Source organism: Ixodes scapularis, unplaced genomic scaffold (genome assembly GCF_016920785.2).
Source record: "Ixodes scapularis isolate PalLabHiFi unplaced genomic scaffold, ASM1692078v2 PGA_scaffold7__128_contigs__length_106722199, whole genome shotgun sequence".
NCBI classification, from domain to species: Eukaryota; Metazoa; Arthropoda; class Arachnida; order Ixodida; family Ixodidae; genus Ixodes; species Ixodes scapularis.
In genome coordinates, this window is record NW_024609882.1 from 21,513,528 (window position 1) to 21,533,815 (window position 20,288).

At 45.1% G+C, this 20,288-nt stretch overlaps 1 protein-coding gene across 1 annotated transcript in view; it reads left to right on the plus strand.

Moving 5' to 3' along the window:
- The window catches only part of LOC8053391 (DNA mismatch repair protein Msh6), a 61,399-nt gene that overhangs the window by 28,189 nt on the left and 12,922 nt on the right, over positions 1–20,288 (plus strand). Inside the window, exons 17-22 of the mRNA XM_029973570.4 lie at positions 164–299; positions 1,100–1,205; positions 10,235–10,397; positions 12,241–12,598; positions 13,357–13,643; positions 15,851–15,974. Of these exons, the coding sequence (XP_029829430.3) occupies positions 164–299; positions 1,100–1,205; positions 10,235–10,397; positions 12,241–12,598; positions 13,357–13,643; positions 15,851–15,974 (1,174 nt within the window). The remainder of the gene's footprint in view (positions 1–163; positions 300–1,099; positions 1,206–10,234; positions 10,398–12,240; positions 12,599–13,356; positions 13,644–15,850; positions 15,975–20,288) is intronic.

The following is a 20,288-nucleotide window of genomic DNA, read 5'->3' on the forward strand; positions in this document are numbered from 1 at the left end:
GCATTATACCCGGTCCTGCACTATAAGCGTTGCGTTGCGTTGTAAGTGGTCTATATTGTAATCGGTTACGGGCGGTTGCGGTGCAGTTGATCAGACTCGAACGTGAATCTGTGTATCAGCCTTTTACAATTTGGTTCTGACGAGCGTTTACCTTTGGCGTTAGGTATCTTTCGGAGTCCCTGATTGAGGAGGAGGTCCTGACCATGCGGAGCTTCGAGCTGTACACACCCCAAGAGACCAGCATCGACAGAATCCGGATGGAACAACTGGAGAAAGAACAGCTGACTGTGAAAAACCTGGTGCGTGCACCTTCAGATGCCACCTTTTTTGCGTTTTGCTTTAGGAAACATACATATTTACCTTTCCTACGAAACATGTTCACCTTTCCTTCGTAAAATTGAAGGCTAACTTTTCTGTACTGTGGCATAATTTTTGATCTGTACAATGTCATACTGTTCATCTCCCGAGGGGGTACAGAGAAGAGCAGCATGTGAGAGTGACAGTGGTTCGTTCTGAGAAACCTCAATCATACATAAACCCACACAGTGGAAGAACAACACTCGTTTTGTATCCACACAAAACGAGAATTGAAATAAGCCTGATTTCGAACAAAATGTTTGAACATGTTCATTTTCATGATTTGACACAGATTCATATTCTTAGCCCAAGTTCAAACAAAATGTCTTAAATCAGGCGAAGGGTATGTATGTTTGTGGTTGTGAAAATGAACAAGCTTAATGTGATACTTTGGTTCGAAGCTTAGTTTGACATTGCCAACTAGGGCTTGCTTAAAATGAACGGTGTAATTCTAGAACTATTTTTTTTCACATTATTTTTTTTTCCCTATAGAATAACTTGAATATCAAAGCAAGGATGATGCAGCTCACAGGGGAAGATGCCAAGGTGGAAGCAAATTAAGCAAAAGAAAAGAAATAAGGCATGTAGTCGTCAGCTTTAACTGTTCTGTGTTCACCTGAGACGTCATGTTTCATGTTGTTTCTCTTGTTTTGTCGCTGCTCTTGCCTTCATCATGTGCTAGAGCCGTGTGTAGGAGGCACAAGAACCTGAACTGACCACCAAATTTATCACCGTCTTTTAGATCTTGGATGGAGTGTCCCTGCAGAACCTCGAGGTACTTCGCAACACTACTGGTGGGCTGGATGGAACCCTCCTGGGAACAATGGACTTCTGCTGCACACAGTTCGGTAAGTCTCATCTTGGGTCTCATCTGTCAAGCCATGATTGGTTTTGTCTTGTTCGACACCTTCAGCCAGGACACCACTACGGAAGGCAAATTTTTTAACCGTTAGTCTTATTTGTATGAAATTTGCAGGGCATATTCGTTGCTGGGAAAGACAATGATATGGAAAGTTTTAAATTTATTAATTTGTCCCTCAAAGAGTTACACAAAAGTACATCAGATAATCACTGCACTTCTGGAGGAAAACATTAGTTTAGAAAAGGTAATGATAATGGCCACTCTTTTGGGTGAAGCATACATTATAACACCTGTGTCACGCAGCCGTGGTAAGAAATACAGTGTAGACCGCATATAACGCATGTCGCGGGAGTCGCGAAAATCCACACTATAAGCGGTACCACGCTACAACCAAAACATCACTTTTTCAGGCCAAGATACATGCCATCAGACAACTTACCTTTGTAAAAGAATTTATTTTATGTTAGATGAAAAATAAAGCTTAGTTTGAGGAAAGTCTTTATTTCACCAGACTAGTAGTACACTTCTCTCTCAAGTGTGTCCCACATTTTGAAAGAAATGAGCTACTTTTGCCTGGCGCAGCCTTTTAACGGCGTCGCGGGTTGGAGACGGACGTTGCGAGCGTTCAGGATTGCTGTCCCTAATCACTCTTCTCCGGTGATGAAAACGCGTAAAAATTTGCATCCTTTATACGGTACGTGCCAGTAATACCTTCAACTTGAGCACAGGCATGAAATGCTCCAAATAAGAAATCCGGGCGATGTTCGAAAACACAAATGCTTTGAAAGCACCACTGTAGTCGGAAGTACACAAACACGACGACACGGGCTTTTCTGCCGTCTTGAGAATGCCACCACGACATCGCCGCACGAGTAGGTGGATCTTCCCTTCCAGTACGTGCTGGGTTATCACAGCGACACACAAAGAAAATTCCCAGTCAAGGATAGCGCTTTTACGCGGAACGATGAGCTTCCGCCACGCCATCTACGTCGACGATCACAGCCGACGCCATGTTTGCGGAGAGAAGAAGCTGGCCCGCGACCGGCATGCAACGCACGCGAACACTTCTCCTCGACCTGCGATTGGTCTGTCGTTGCGGTTGTTTTCCAACGCAGCGGAGGTACGCACGCACATGAACGTTGCCCCCCACCCTCCTTGTGGGAGGGAGCAAAGCTGTTGACGTTAGTGGTCCCGTTGAAAACTCTTCTAATTGAAGCCAGAAGGAAGGACGGTCACGGAGTTCTCTTTAGTACTGGTGCACCCTCGACACGTTTTACGGGCAGTGGTGGGTTGGATGGCAAGCAAGTGTTGCTGAAGGCTACACGAGCAACATACAAGCTACACAGTATGTTTTGTTCATTTTTGGTCTTTTAGTGTAAGTTCTCTATGGAAAGTTTCCTCCGAAACGACAAGTTTAAAACAAGCAAAAATAAATATCGGTGAACCTCCCAAAGCCATCCTTCCTAACCACTAACAAGCGTTTCAAGGAGCCGGCTTTTGAGATGTCCTCCAAAAGTTTTCGAGAGGCAGTGACTGCAAGCAAGTGCTCTGAAGCCCGTGTCTGATCTGCCAGTACGAGACAATGCTTTTCCTGCCATCGAGTGACATGATTGCTGCGACTTATATGAGCCTCTGAGGTATGACTTATTATTTGTAGCTAAGTGTAATAGTAGTCCAAATGGCTGAAACACTTTCTTAATTACGGCAATTAAAAGAAACAAAGCCACTTCCAAAACTAACTGAAAATTTTTCTCCTTGAAATAGACAGCATGTAGGAGGGGAGTTTAAAAATATATCCTCGATCTTCACAAGAAATGCCTGTGAATGTTCTGAAATGACAGTGGGTAATTGATAAACAATCACATTCAGTCTCAAATACAGTCGACTCTCATTAATTCAGACTCTCTTAATTCAAACTTGTGGATAATTCAAACTAACATGTGGTCCCATCCTATGTGTCTCTATGGGAGGAAACTCCTGGTAATTCAAACTTTGCTTTATTCAAACAAATTTTCGGTCTCCCTTGAGTTTGAATTAACGAGATTCGACTGTATTTATTTTTCGAATGCAGAAGTTTGTTAGTTTGGAACACAAGAGTAGCAGTTATTAGAAGACGGTGGACGAAGTGGTTTGAGCCCTAAAGGGGGGCTTTAACCACCAAGATTGTTTTGTTGTTTGTATTGCTTTACTGTTAAAGTCAGTAATTAATTAAAGAAAAGGTATTTAAGGCAGTTAGACAACCTCCAATCACTGGAATAAGAACACTATATTCTCGGGACACTTTTTTAGTTGTGACTCACAAGGCATGTATTTGTAAGCAGCGGAGTTATTTTTTTCTTTCTTGTAATGGGAATGTTGCTGGTATTTTTTCGGTTACTGTCTTATGCAATTTGTGCCCATAAAATTACACTGCTCGACATCAAGGGAGTCATCTGTGCCATCTCAGTTTAACTCAACAATATAAGGAATTTATGCAAGCCGGCAGAGACGCGTACTGTGTAAATAAGGTTGTAGGCCTGGTCAAACAAGTTCATAGGAACATGGAGTCATCATTTTGAACTTTTCAATGGAAGTTTGCGAGGCACTGCTCAACGTGCGTGACATTAACATTTTCCCCAATTGTTAATTGCTTTGCGTTTTGTACCTCTTAGTGGTTGATTGGCTATTTTCAAAAGACTGTCTAATCCACAATCACTTCTGCTTCATTTCCACCCAGTGAAACCCAAATTTTATAATCATCGAACCTACCGATAAAAAAGCCTTTTAAGATGTATCATAAAATGAACAATATTTGTAAATAATAAGGTGGTGAAATATACATATTGCCGTCATTGTCATTACCACCACTACCATCGTCCTCATAGTCAGTATTTTCACCATCATTAGGGGCCTTAGGAACAGCCTTAGCCCAGGGTTCTAAAATTCCTTAATCCGGCCCTGCGGGAAGGGGAAGGTTAAAGCTGTATGTCATTATTGATTAACAAGTCGTTAAACTTCTTTAAATATTTGTTCTTTCTAGACTTGTTCCTAACCATCTTGGAAATATCTACAGGCATCAATTGCTGCACCGAATTCTCAACATGATGGATCCAAGAGAGGCTTCCTCATCAGCATTGAAGTCAAGAAAGCAAAGATTTCATGATGCATGAATTGAGCAGCCGGATTTTCGGGGCTGGTTGGCTGTTGTCCCTGGGGATCTTTTCAGGGTGTTCTGTAAAGTTTGCAGGGCTAGTATGGTCGCTGGCAATAGCGAGCTTAAAAAGCATGCTGAAAGGCAAGGCCACTAGAATGCCATGTTAGGTCTCGAGAAACAACACCTCCTAACAGGATTCGTCCAGAAAAAGTCCCAAGGCTCCTTGGATGACAGGGTGAAGATGGCAGAGATTAAGCTTTCTGCATTTGTCACGGAACACTCCCTGTCATTCAAGGCGATGAACCAGATGAGTGAGCTCGTAAAACGATGTTTCCCTATTCCAAAATCACAGAACAGGTGGGACTTCACAAGACGAAATCCGCATCGATTGTGAAAAATGTGCTAGCAAACACAGAAGTGTAGGGCCTTTCCGCCATACTAAGAGAAACACAGTTTTCTCTTTTCTTTGATGAGGGCACAGACGTATCGAGCACAAAGCTCCTCTGCTGCGTCATACGTTATTATTGTGATGCTGGAGATAATGTCATCACGCGGCTGCTTGAAGTTATTCCCCTCGACGCCACGAGTTGCTCTGCAGAGACCCTTGCAACTGCTCTTAAGCAGTGCTTAAGTAACAAGGAGATTCCAATGAAAAACATCATAGCACTAGCTTGCGATAGTGCAAGCATGATGGTCGGCGAACACAACTCTTTGATGACTCGACTGCGCGCAAGCGTGGACAGAAGCTTCGTGACCATCAGACGCATTTGTCTATCTTTACACATCGCCGCCAGCAAAGCTGCGATGAAGGTATTGCGGAATCTCGAAGATCTGCTTAAGAATGTAGCGAGTTACTTCAGGCATAGTTGCAAGCAGCAAGCTCAGCTTGCTGATCTGCAGGAATTACAATGGAGAAGCGTAGAATCCTAAGGCCGAGCGAAACACGGTGGCTGGCACTGCAAAAATGCATTGAGCGTGTCCTTCAGGAATGGGACTCATTGAAGTCGCTTTTTTTGCAAGCATCAGTAGAGGACAGAGTTGCAGCCGGAGAGCTGCTCTTGGCTGTCATGAACCCAATTAACGAGGCATATTTGAAGTTCAGGGCCTACGTCTCGGTTTTTTTCTACAAAATGAACGCTCTGTTTCAGAGCAAAGAGAACCTCATCGCTGTCATGCAACAAGAAATCCTAAGGCTCATTCAATGCCTCTGCCAAAATTTCATGCGACCTGAAGCAATTCAAGATGTCGAGAAGCTGAACCCCATGGATCCGCGTTCCCTTCTTCCGCTGGAGGAAGTCTATCTTGGAGAAAGCCGCCTAGAGCTTTTTCAAAGCATGGAAGGGGGGAACTCGGATGTCCAGCACCTAAGGCTGTGTTGTCTGGCGTTCTACCAGGCAGCTCTCTTCAAGGTGAACAAAGGGCTCCCGGTATCCGGACCATTCTACCACAAGGTGCAATTCATCCAGCCCAGCACAGCATTGAACTACAAAGCTCGTAAACAGCTGCTTCTGCTGCCAGTCCTGCAAAAGCACCTGTTGCCACGCGCCGACGCTCTGCAGTGGGAATGGCGAATACTGCCTTTTTTCACTGAACTCGAGAAGGCACTTCTGCGAGAAAAGCCCGCTGCTTCATTCTGGGTGAGATGTCCAAGCTAAAAAACTTTGAAGGCAAGCCCGAGTTCAAAAACACCGCTTGGCTAACAAAGTTGGCGCTAACCCTGCCGCACTCCAATGCTGAGATTGAAAGAATATTTTCACTAATGACAGAAGTGAAGAAGAGGAAAAGAAACTGCCTTGCTTCAGACAGCATTAAGGGGGGACACTACCCAGAAAAAACAATTTCTGCAAAAAAAAGTTGATTTTGAAAAATGTCCTATTTACATCCACCAACATCTAGAGAGTATTCCCAGAAAGTTTCATTAGTTTACACTGCATAGTTAATTTTTTATAAATTATTTTCGGTCCACCAATGCTAAAGAGAAGGTAGAGGTTGGAGTACCTTGAACACATTTTTCTCCGTTCCACTTTTTGGCATAAATTTCACTTTAGGAAAACTATCGTTTTGTTAATACGCAACTTGGATTCATTTCTATGAGTTTTTCTGGGGTGAAATTTAAAGGGGAAGATAACTATGAGCTTGTATTTTTTATTTTTGTCATTTTTCATGCTCAAAAACTAAAAATTTGGACAAAGGATGGAAATCTAAAAAACTGTATTGTGTTTATGTGGCTTTTTTGTCATGAAAGATGGTATAACATAGAAATATAGCTCCATAGTTATCTGCTCTGAACTGTCCTAATGCAATGTAACACATGAAAACGACATATTTATAAGTAATTTCAAAACGATAGTTTTCCTACACAGACACGCCCACTTTCGTCTTTGAACGTTTGCAATTTTTTTTGTGCTTCACCCAAGTTAACAAAAATTGGCAGAAATGTTCTTAACATCAACAGAAACAAGCCCTGTAAATGTCATTTAAATCAGGCAAGTGGTTCAAATATTAACTTTTTTGGGTAGTGTCCCCCCTTAACACAGTGCTTGTCGTGAAATCTGGCATGACTTCAAGATCAGAGACATGCACTGATTTCAAGATAGAAAACAATCGCATGAAGTTGTTCACGAGCGAAATTTATTAGGCATAACTCAAGCAGACCGACGCATCATCAAAACTTGATTTTTCCATCTCATGAAACAACCTTTCCAATTTTATTGTGGACCGTGGCGACACTATTTCGTGTATTGTTGTCCTCGTAGCTTTTCCGAAGTGTGCTATATTGTGTTACGACTGGAAAGTCATTTTAGTCTTTTGTGTATGCGTGCATAAACTGTATATATAGTCCTGTCCTTCTTAAACTTTTCACTGGTGTTTCCCGACATTTCCTTTTTCCCTTTTGCTGGTTATGTTCGTCAGTGCGTGCTTTGTTGTGTTATACAATTTTATGCTCTTCGCCTATAGGGCAAAATAAGTAAATGGTTAAAGAAGCATGTTTTTTAATGTAGGGCCCTTGTAACCTGGCTGTTCTGAAAAATCCTGTTCAAGTTTCAGTGACTGTGGTATGCTATGCAATAAACACTTTTTTTTTGTTATACTGAATACCTGGATCAATTTGTATTTTTTCCTTTTACATATTCAATCTCGTGTTTGTAAAAACAGGAAAAATGGAATTAATCAGTTGTAATGCGCTCTTGGTGAGGTACAGAAGGCAGGCTGTCTCAAATAAGCAAAATAAATAAAGTACAGCTTTTTTTTCACTTGTGGGGACAACCATAGGGACTTTTGCACATCCCGGTAAGGACAAACGGGAACTTTTTGGCGCACGTCGTGGTGCGCAGTTTGTGATGGGGTGCTTTAATTTTGTGCTCGCGAATTGCAGTCGCCGATCCTTGTCAAGTTTATCTACAACCTTTGCTTATGAAGGAAATGAGACATGGTGTGGCCTGTGCGAGTGGCGCAAACTGTTTTAGTTTAATTTCACGTTTCGGCTCTGTCATGATTACAGTGAAATCTGCGTGCTATCTGGTTCGTGGCATTCAAACTTTGTGTATTACGAGCCTGTGCGCTGGACCATGACGGAACAGAACTAAAATGTGCTTCGCATATTTTCCGCCAACCAGACTCACCGAATATATGAAATATTAGAGTAACCGAATACTTACGATTTGATTCGTGAATGAAACTATTCGAGAACTTCCTATTCGCCTCGTATTCGTAAATTTGAGTATTCGCACAACTTTCTATTCGCCTCGTATTCGTAAATTTGAGTATTCGCACACCTTGATATATAACCCCTATAGGGCTATACATTGTGTTTTTAATGCGAAAGCGTAAAGCGCCGTTCGCACTCTTGCGACCGATTAAGACAGAGAGAGACCAAACCGGTTTTTAAGCCTTTTGCGACTTCTTAGGACCGAATGCGCTACAGCGGAGCTGGTCCTAAGAGATCGCAAGAGGCTTAAAAACCGGTCTGGTCTTACTCGGTCGCAAGAGTGTGAACGGGCCTTTAACAGTCTCATGGAACAAGCTGACGTCATCAGTTTGAAGCGCGAAAACGGCTCCTAGTTTTCGCGATTTCGCCTTCGGTTCCATTGGCTGGCGCGCTTCGACCGGGCTCCCATTGGCCGCTGCTCCATGGCCTCCGAGATCTCGAAGCACACGCGCCCTAGTACGTAGCAGACTACAAAGGAAGCGGAAGAGCGGCTTGCATGCTTTTGCATTGACTACTAATAAGAAATGCTTAGGGGTACCTCGAGCTTTCTTTTTTTTTCCTCTTTAGAACAAAATTATTTAAATTAAACTTTGAAGAACAAAAGGCAATGAACTCTTCTGTAAAGGTAACCCTGTTTCATATTTTAGAGCGCAGCTCTTAGGGGCCCGTTCCCGGCTTGAGCGGCGTCGGCGTAACCAAGGTCATCCCAAGGTCACGTGGCCCCCCAAGGTCACGTGACCCCTCCCCCAGGGTCACGTGACCTCTGGGGGTCACGTGCGCCGAGGTCACGTGACCTCCCCGATGACGTCATCGTCAATGATGACGTCACCGGCATCCACATCGTCATCGTCATCATCACTGATGACGTCATCAGTGACGTCACTGATGACCTCACCGGCATCCGCATCGTCATCATCACTGATGACGTCACCGGCATCCGCATCGTCATCGTCATCATCACTGATGACGTCATCAGTGACGTCACTGATGACGTCACCGACATCCGCATCGTCATCGTCATCATCGCTGATGACGTCATCGGAGTCCGCATCGTCATCGTCACTAATGATGTCATCAGTGATGTCACTGATGACATCATCGGCTTGGGGGGTCACATGACCTTGGGGGGGTCACGTGACCCCCAAGGTCACGTGACCCCCCCAGGTCACTTCACCCCCCCCCCCCCCCCAGTACCCTTCCCTCCTCCTCCTCGAGAGCTGCGCTCTAATTCGGTGTTACAGGGAGTTGTAAACGGCTTTCATTTTTTTTCTTTGGGCCACCTCAAGGCAGAATTGACGGTTCTTTAAATGGCAAAATGCAATTTTGCACAAATTGAGTTTTTTTTAGCCTTTACAAGTTTGTTTAAAAAAAATGAAAGCCGTTTACAACTCCCTGTAACGCCGAATCGGAGTGCAGCTCTTGAGGAGGAAAAGGAAAGGGTACTCAGGGGAACGGTACTGAGGGGTCACGTGATCTGGGGGGTCACGTGACCTTACGGTTACGCCGACGCCGCTCAAGCCGGAAACGGGCGCCTAAAAGCTGCGCTCTAAAAACCCATGAAAGCTACACTGATGCAGTTTGTGTAGGCGAGTTATATGACCAGGGGGACATAATATAGTTGCTAATTGTCACAATAAGTCAGCTAATTGAGTAGAATATGTTGATTAACTTTTTAGTTAGTGAAAATATACATAATGTTCCAACTTGAAACTTGTTCAGCACCATTTAAAACCACTAAATCATTCGATTTTAAAAAGGCTGCATGTGGGAAGCACAGTTGAGCGCTGAAGTTACCACTCATGCTGCAAGAGCAAGGCTACCTGTGCAATGACGCACCCATGCAGTTTTTCATCCACATTTTCTCACCGCCAACCTTGTGCCTGTTGCACAGGTGGTAAGTTTAGTGCACTGTTGCACTTCCCACATGCTCAGTCTTTCTAAAAATTACTGATTTAGTGGTTTTCGATGACACTCAGCAAGTTTGTACACAAAGCAGAAAAAAAACAAAAAAACACCCTGTATATATGTTTATGTGACCTTGACATTAGGGTGTTGCTCGACGTCACACATACACGCAACCTGCACGCAGCTCATTTGCAACACATTATGTGCTTATCGGAGTTTATTAGGTGCGATATATACGCTCTAAACGAAAGCATTTTGTCCGTTTCAGGGAAGCGCCTGTTCCTGCAGTGGCTGTGCTCGCCCTGCTGCCAGGCTTCCGTCATCGAGGACCGCCAGAAAGCGGTCCAAGACCTGCTCAGCATTCCCAATGAGGCCAAGGACGTCTGCAAGCTCCTCAAGTCCCTCCCAGACCTGGAAAGACTTCTTACCAAGTCAGTCGCATACGCTTCCTTGTCCCCACGTGCATATCATTGAATAATTGCAGTCTTGGGGAATAGAAGCCTCGTATATACTACTGCATTTCATCATAAGTGCGAAGGAAGCACGAACTACAAAAGCGAGCTCTACACTGAGTCTGGTTGTCATGCATGTGCGTGCACTGTGCTTTACGTATGCAGCTCCACTTCCTCTAATGCTGAAATGGAATGTAGTGATAAGATCAAAGGAAAAAGGCTCATAGAGAAGTAAGTAAAGGTGATGGAGAGTGTTATAATGATTGAAGAAATAATTCTTTATGCGGGAAGCATTGCAACTGTCGAGCTTTCCAAAGGGTAACGTGATAGGTATACTTTAAAGCAGTTAATAGGATGGGAATAAGTTGAGCTAGTTGGTTAAACATATTGGGTGGGGCCAGCTGAACATATATAGCAGGGGTGGCCAGGCTGACGCGGCCTAAGAGCCGCAAACAAAACCACAAAACTTCCAAGAGCAGGTGGGGGGGGGGGGGGCTAACTCTTGTTTAGAGCTATAAACGAAACTCAAGCTACTTTCTTTCTATCCAGTTCAAAAGCAGTCTAACTGTACATAAGGTAGCAGTAGCACAAGACTGCCAAACTGCAACTTGTCTTTCGATTTAAAATTCGGGAAAGCTGGGGGGGGGGCTAGGCTAGGGGAGGGAGCCGCGAGCCGCACTTTAACACGCGAAGAGCCGCAGCTTGGCCACCCCTGATATATAGGAAGGATAAAGGAGAGAGCTTATAAAGGAGGTGGGAAGGATTAAGGGGATGGTGAAGGATAAAGGAGATCGGAAGGATAAAGGAGATAGAAAATCTGGTGACACCAGAACGCCAAGCTCTGATTGGCTCCTTTTAGAAGGATAGTGGGTAGACCTCAAGGCAGCTAGCATTGAGGTCTACCCACTATCCCTCCATCAGAGCCAATCAGAGCTCGGCATTCTGACGTCACCACAACCCCTGCTCAATAAGCAGACAAACTTGCACTCTGCACTGGTATATGCCGAAAACATGAAACCTTAGTCACAATCTGTGGGCTCTAAGCATCCCAAGAAGCCAAACATTACATTCATGTGGGGCCGATTTCTCTATTAAAATTGGCATCAAAAACTGATTATCTTGGAACCATTGCAGACACCAGGGGTGCCTTCGGACAAGTAGAGGGGCTCTTCTAGAGTGGCTGTATTACAGAGAGTTTTCAACCGCTGGATTGGGTTCACGTGACTTAGGGGCTACAATTGCAATACAAGCTGCAAGAAGGTGCCGGAAGCGTTGATCATCTGCAAACGTCTCCATCTTCTCACCTATTTCCTCGCCACGCAAAAATGCAGGGCATCTGGACTTGCGACCAATTTGTGCAGGATGTGTCCGCCATTAAATTGAAGACGCACCCCATGGTTTGAAATGGACCTCATCTTCAACCTAGTCTCTCTAGGCTTCTCCTCGTCCGACGGCACACTCTGATGTGTGCGGTAGTTCCGAAGTAATCAATATTTGATGCCAATTTTAATAGTGAAATTGGCCACACATTAATGTTATGTTAGGTTTCTTAGGATGCTTAGGGTTCATAGATTGAATTATGACCATAAATAGACTATCGAAGAAAGCGATTTAGTGCCCCTTAGGGTTCCCCAAGCCCCCAGGTTCTCTTTGTCCTCCCTATCACCAATTAAAAAGTTCTTCCGGTTTAAGCACTGTTTTAGAAGGTCTCAGTCATCCATTGCTTACATAACCTAGTCTGTGCATGGAAAAAAAATGAATAAACTCTGGGGGGTGTCGGTTTCCGGTTTGCTGATCCACGTGCCGGCTCGCGTCTATGCAGGGTCCACACCCAGGGACTCGCCCGCAAGAACAAGGACCACCCCGACTTCCGGGCGATATTGTACGAAGACACGACGTACAACAAGCGCAAGATCGGGAACCTGCTGCTCGCCCTCCAGGGCTTCAAGACCGCCGTCGAAGTCGTCGACACGCTGTCCAAGGTCCGCAACGAGTTCTCGTCCGCGACCCTCTCGCGCTGCGTGTCAACCGCGGCGGACGGCGGTAGCTTTCCGGAACTGGGCGAAGCCCTGGAGTTCTTCGACAATGCGTTTGACCACGAGGAAGCGAAGAAGAACGGGAAGGTCACCCCATCGAAGGGCGTGGATAAGGACTACGACGACGCGATGCGGAGGGTCAAGGTGAGTCGGTCGAGGACGAGGCTCGGTCTGCAGAGTGAGCAGGCACGTAACCAGGATTTTGATTCGGGGGGGCAGGGCTTGCCCATGACAAAATGCTGTATGAGGGGGAAGGCGAAGGGGGACTAGCAGTGTGTTTTAACTAACGAATATTGTGTGGCTCACATAAACTGACTGTCAAGCAAGTCGCGCTGCATAGCAAGTCGCGCTGCATTGCATTGTCTTTTAAAAAATAAGCACAGCGCAACGTCTTGGGGAGAGGGCTGGAGTTAATAGAATGAAGTAGTCACCAACTGTATAGAATGGTACTTGGTCACCTTCAGTTGACATCCTCAATTATCTGAATTACAAATAACAAAAGCAATGTCAGCACTACAAATAACAGAATGTCTTTTTTTTTTTTGTATTTTATATGTATAATGTTAGTGTGTTTTGTGTTCATGCGTATGTTTCTTTATCTGTGTTGTGATGTACCACCGGGAAAGCGTGTTGCTGTTGGTGGGCATCCATAAATAAACATAAACAGGTTCAGCAAGTGGGAAGTTGAGATGCTATGGCTTCACTTCGTAAAGTACCTTAATTCGCTGCTGCACCCTCTGCCTAATACATCTTTCCAGTATGGCTCAGTGTGGCACGGCCAGCCTATTGTTTGCTTTCTTTGTCCAGTTTTCTGTCGCTCTCTTTCTTGTTCTTTTTCCTGGGTCCTCTGATCCGAACGGCGGAAAAGATGTCTGACGCCGGTGCCTCGTTGACCACTGCAGGCAGCCACCAGGGACCTGGAGGACTACCTGGAGACGCAGTGCCGCCACTTCAAGTGCAAGGCGACGTACCACGGGACGGGCAAGAACCGCTTCCAGATCGAGGTGCCCGAGTCGGCGTCGAGGCTGGCAGGGGCGGGCTACGAGCTACAGGGGCAACGCAAGGGCTTCAAGCGCTACTGGACCTCCAGGGTGAAGGAGCTTGCCGCGCACCTTGTGTCTGCCGAGGAGGCGCAGGAGGCCGCCATCAAGGACATCATGCGGCGCATCTTCGAGAGCTTCGACCGCAGGCACGGCCTTCCCTCTTTGTGTTTTGCTACGAATTCCGTTTTAGCACAGAATGGGCTATTGGTTGGGTTTCGCGAGAAAAACGAAACATAACGCTCAAGTGTTACACTTGACTGACGCACAGGTCAAGGTCATGTAAGCAATATAGAGTGTAGACCGCATATAACGTATGTCGCGGGAGTCGCGAAAATCCGCACTATAAGCGGTACCGCGCTATAACCAAAACATCAATTTTTCAGGCCAAAATACATGCCATGAGACAACTTACTCTTGTAAAACAATTTATTTTATATTAGATGAAAAATATAGCTTAGTTTGAGGAAAGTCTTTTTTTCACCAGACTAGTACACTTCTCTCTCAAGTGTGTCACACATTTTGGAAGAAATGAGCGACTTTTGCCTGGTGCAGCCTTTTAACGGCGTCGCGGGTTGCGGACGGGCGTTGCGAGCATTCAGGATTGCTAACCCTAATCATGGAGAAGGGGAACAAGGGGGACAAATCACTTTTCTCTGGTGATGAAAACGCGTGAAAATCCGCATCCTTTATACGGTACGCGCCAGTAATACCTTTAACTTGAGCACAGGCATGAAATGCTCCAAATAAGAAATCCGGGCGATGTTCGAAAACACAAATGCTTAGAAAGCACCACTGTAGTCGAAGTAAACAAACACGACGTCACGGGCGTTTCTGCTGTCTTGAGAGTGCCGCCACGACATCGCCGCACGAGTAGGTGGATCTTCCCTTCTAGTACGTGGTGGGTTATCATAGCGACACACAACGAAAATTCACAGTCAAGGATAGCGCTTTTACGTGGAACGATGAGCTTCCACCAAGCCGTCTACGTCGACGATCATCACCGACCGGCATGCAACGTGCGCGGACACTTCTCCTTGACCTGCGATTGCTCTGTCATTGCGGTTGTTTTTATCTCAGCGGAGGGACGCATGCACGTGAACAACACGTGCGTGCGTCCCTCCGTCGCTATGGCAACTGAAGCCTCTCTATTCGATTCTCCCCGCTCCTTCGAGCAACCTCCTTGCCCCGCGAGTGCCGCTTGCGGATAGCGCCGTTATTTAGTGTCGCACAGGGAAGCGTGCTCACTGCGCCGGTCGGTAGGCGCGGTTGGCAGGCTGTTCCAGAAACCGCACTATAACCGGTACTTCCCTTCGCGCGCCTGCATTTTAAGCGGTATGTAATTACATGGAGTTTTATGGGAGGCGAACCGGTGGTTTAAAAAAGCCGCGTTATATCCAGTCCTGCACTATAAGCGGTTATGTTGTAAGTGGTCTATACTGTAGCTTATGACATTATGAAGTCGTGTGGTTTCATGACATCACATTACTTCATGACATCATGTAGCATCACGACATTACATGACTATGACGTCACAAGATGTCACAGTCACATGACTTCACACACGCACAGCATTTGCCCATCGTATTTGAACATATTTTGTGCGTCTTCGAGTTTATCAGAAAAGATCAAGACATGCTCAAGTTTTAAGCACTGGTTTGAGATACAACTCTGTATACCTTAGTCGCAAGTTTTGATTTGGTACACCGCGGGACACCATTAGCGCAAACATGACATCGGCATTTTTTCATGTTTTGCTAAGACAGAGTATCGACGACTTTTAAATTTTGTAAGTCGGTGCTCAGGATGAGCACATTCCACCACACTGGTCATCTTGATGAGATGGCGGCCTCTCAGTATTGGAAAAAACAGAAGAAAAACCGGCAATCGCTTGTCCATGCTAACTCTGTCAGAGTCTACGTGAATGTAGCAGAGAAGCAGTCGGCATCCCAGGAGCTCAATTCTGCCGCATGCATGGCCTAGAGGGAACGCAAGGACTCTCACGCAGGCCTGTAAGGTCAATGCCTGGCGCCAAACCTTACTTTTATTAATTCCTTGTTTTTTTTTTTGACGCTTATTCTTTTTCTGGCACAAGTACGCCGATTAAACCTTAATTTTCAGTTTTACGCTCGCCTATCCTTTCACATCCGTGACAATACTATGAGTATTTGAAGAGGTGATATGTATGTTTGAAGATAGTACCTGATTCTCCTGCACATCTGTGAAGTGTTCTTTACACTCGAATAACAAACTTTTCTCAGTCGTGATGCTGTCTCAGTGAAATGAAGCAGGCTGGGAGGGCTTCTGTGTTACTGGTCCATTAATGCCACCATCTTTTCTCTCTATGCATGTTCAGGAGACAGGAGTGGGAGGTGGCAGTACAGTGCCTGGCCGTACTGGACTGCCTTCTGAGCCTGGCCCAGTACAGTGCTTCTCTGACGGGCACGGCCTGCACTCCCCGTATCTTGAGGGACGGAGAGGTCAGTTGGACTGTTCTAAAGATGCACATTCTGGGTATTCGTCTGATGTGTTTACTTTAGTCACCAACAAGATTATAACGGATTATAGAACCGTGCTACTCGGATTCATTGCTCACCCAGAAGGAGACAGATTATTGAATCAACAGTTTGATTCAATAATGTGGTAATACAGAGGTACAAGTACTTATGCGTCCCCTAAAGTTCAGTCTTCTTATAGTTACATCTCAATAGTGTTTAAACACCAACTACAAGGAACAGTGTGATTGCATATCATTAGATGCATCCCATTACTGTCTATAAGTTTTGTCATCTTCTTCAGGTTAGGATTACTGAGAGTTAATTGTATTTACGAGTTTTATGTCCTTAAACTTTATGTCACCAGATCTACTGAGTATAAGATAATGTAACGTCAAAAGTTGGGCTAGTTGGTATTCATTGTTCATATCATAGAAACAGGGGGAAAAACACGAGCAGAGCAGAAGGAACACTCAAACGGGATGAGCGTTCCTTGTGTTCAGGGTTGGGCAGTATTGCGATACAAATGTATCGCGATAGTATTTTAGAAATATACATTTTGTACTTACATTTCTGTATCGTGATGCAATTTTTTAATTATATTTTGTATTTCTGTGTCAAAATATATTTTCGGGTGTATCCCTGGTATTCTGATACTATCAAAGGTGGATGGATCTTGATACATTTTTCAAGGAGTCATTTATTAATCTCGGGTGCAAAAACATGGACGTTGATATCCTACTCTCAGTACTCGTTCATTGGTTGACAAATATAGCAAAATTAATGTAGATTATGTGTCTCTACCTGTATCTCTGCAAAATGTGTCCCAGTATTTGTATTTTTAAATATTTTTTTTTTTATGTTGCAAATTCATTTTTGGTACATACTGCTCACAGTCAAACCTGTATGTATATATTGAATTCAAAGGGGTTAGTAAAATAGTATGATGTATCAATATTTTGATATACAAAAATATGTTAAATTACACTTAAGTTGAAATTTCCTGGCATCTCTGCTAACACCGAGGGTCGCGACAAACGGGAGCTTAAACAAATAGAGCATCCAAGAGCCGCTAAATACGGTAGAGCCTAGTGGCAGAGACCCCAAACACCGTCCTGCTTACGCGTGCGCCTGGCCAGGAACTCCACGCAGCATAAATGACAAAAACGAGAAAATATACGTAAAAAAGAAAAAAAAAGGGAAAAGCGAGTTGCATTAAAAAATCTTTTGATCCTTAGAAAAAAGTTAAGCAAGCAACAAAAAGAAAGCTCACTAAATTCAGGCAGCAAAAAAAAAAAAAAAAATTGGCAAAGCAATAACGGCAAAAGAAAAAGGTAAACAAAGATAAGGCGTTCAAAGTGCAATTGCACAACCACTGTTGTGGACACACTGTACTTGCTGAAGACTTTTTTTTTTTTTGCTTATTTTACTTTGGGGCTAGCAGTGTTTGGGAAAAGGGTGCAGGCGACCATTCCAACAGCAGGCACTCCCTGCTCTCCCTACGCATGCACACATGCCCTTCCCCTTGCTTTTGCCATCCTCCACCTTTTTTTTTTTAATGCGAAAGCATTAACTGTTTTATGGAGCGAGCCGACGTCATCAGTTTGAAGCGCGTCAAACGGCACGTTAAATCCTTTCTCCAAGTGAAGCCAGCTCTCAGCTATGAAAACAAGCGAAAAGCCTAGACAACGGCACCTAGTTTCCCCGATTAAAAAAAAGCGGAGTAAAGCTTGACGAAAATAATCCCTGGAGAAGGGGAACAAAGGGACAAAGGACAAACACAAATCTCCAAACACAGGATTATTTTCGTCATTCTTGTCCAGCTCGCTTGCCCCTTTGCATTAAATTGCTTTATAAAGGAGTAAAGCTGATGGATTTCGCCTGCGGTCCCATTGGCTGGCGTGCATCGAAGAGGCTCCCATTGGCCTCTGCGCGCGTCAGTTTCAACGACCGCCGCCCCTTGGTGCTGCGTGTCCATGCCGCAAGCACGCCTGTAGAACGAAGCGTCCAAGGCCATAGCTGCAAAGAGAGCTGGGAGAGCGCGCGCACGGCCAACACAAATACGCCGCAAACGAAACACGGGAGCGGAAGAACGGCATGCATGCTTTCATATTCACTACCTATAAGAAGTGCTTAGGTGTAGTTCGAGCCTTTTTTTACAACGGAGCTGTTAAAGGCTGGTTCCCCAGGATCGTGTCCGTTATGTCGACACAAACCTACCTGGACAGCTACCGCCATCTCTAAGCGACGGCGGCAAGCACACAACCAGTATGGTTTCCGCCGTCGCTCGTAGATGGCAGCAACCTTTCCAGCTATCATAGAAGAATTGATAGTTGAGCGCGTTGGTGGGAATTCATCGTAGGAAACAGCACGAAAAACAGACGACGACGAAGAAGAAGCACACGTAACGAGCGCAGCGCTAGTCACATTTGTTTCTTCGTCCTCGTCTGTTTTGCGCGCTGTTTCCTACGCTCCTACGCTCTTATCAGTTTCGGTTTGGACTCACGATGGGTCGGCCGCGCACCCTTTCGGGGAAAGGAGACAAACCGCAGAAGGAGCGGCGACGTACGCTGCAGCGCGAATGGGTCCGCAACCGCCGCAAAGCTGCTGTCGCCTCGACTTCCACTGCGTCCAGCGCTTCAGATTCTCTTGCCAAAGAGCACATTGCTCGCCTGGAAAGCCGCCGCCGAGAACAGAACCAGCGATGTAAAGGGCGCCGGCGGGCCAACGCCCTGGACGATGATCGTGGCACGGAGGCCAAGCGCAAGCGCGAGGCCCGGCGACGGCTGCAATCCACGCCGGCTGAACAGTTCCCGGGTGCGACGGCGAGGTTCCAGAGGGAGTTCGTGGAGAATCCGTTTGGCGTCACGTGCGCCGTGTGCTACTGACTCTGGTTCGCCGGAGACGTATCCACGATCGGCGGCGTATCGGACGAGAAGAAGCGGGAATCGGGCGCGTGCACGTTGCGGCAGTCTTTCTTCCCGCTGGAAGGAAGACTGCCGCTGGTCTTCCTTGCAAGGACGGCCGCTGGTCTTCCTTCTTCACGAGAGTAGAAAGGCTGAACGGTTTTTTGGTTCATTGTCTCTTTTTTTTCCACAAGTGCTCTTTTGCAGCATATCTTACGCGTGTGTGCTGGCTTGGCACTCTGCCAGCCATGCAACGCAAGTGGTGTCCTCGCCACCGGCACAGTTAGATCTCGGGAAAAGCAACGGGCAGCCGGGTTTCGTTCACTATATCGAGTGTCTTCGACGTGGGAGTTGGATACAAAAAGACAACGCTCCTATACTATTACATGTAATTGTCAAGGGGATGTTTGGACTGTAGATATTAAGAGGGTTCCGTGTTTCCGAATAAATCTGAGAAACTCCGAAAAACACCCGCCGGTAAAATTTTGATCAGTTCGGATTTATGTGATAAACTCCGTATGTTAAAATAAAAAAAAAATAAAAAATTAGGATGGTTTTTTACAGTTAAGTTTGATCAGCGCACAAGGTCCATTGTCCCGGAACAATGCCACCGCAGTTATTTTTAGAATCTCGGATCATTGACAAAAGGGGTCTTACCGCTTATCTCGTCAAGGTTTCAGGACGACATGTCATTGTACTTTTGGGTCACGACAAGAGCCTCTGTATTGGTTTCCAGTTTGGGCCATATTATTTGTGTTTTAAGAGGAAGAAGAGGTTGTGTTTTTGTAAGAGTGAAAGCTAGGGACCATAGACATTGCATAAAATTGAGAAGAGGGGCAGTTGAAACTTCCCTATTACATCCTTTACTACTCCACCTCGCGCGGCCGCGGGGTAGCATGGAATAGGATGGGATGAAAACGTGCTTCCCAGCGACTACCTTTGGGAGTTTATTCTTATGGTATCGACGTTTATCAAAGCCACGCATGTGTGCAACTTTTGCCGTGGGAGAAATTAGTGTTGCCAATTTCACCAACACCAAATTCAGCTGAAAAAAATATTAACTAATATCAGCGTTTTTTTGTTTTTTTTTTTTTGTCTAGCATACGTTTATTCCCGAATATTGTTTATTTATTTTTCATAGGAAACACTACAAAATTAAGCTATGAATTTCGGAGATTTTGGAATTAAACAAAAATAACTCCTATAAAACCCTGAATTTTCGAAAAAAAATAAACTCCGAAAAACAGCTTCTTAATTTGATGAAAAATAAACTGAAAACACGGAATCCTAGATATAAACAATAGTTTGAAATACCCGAGTGTGATATAACTGGGCTCCACTGTATACCTTTTTATAAGTGTATTTCAGTATCAGCATTTTAGGTGTATTTGCC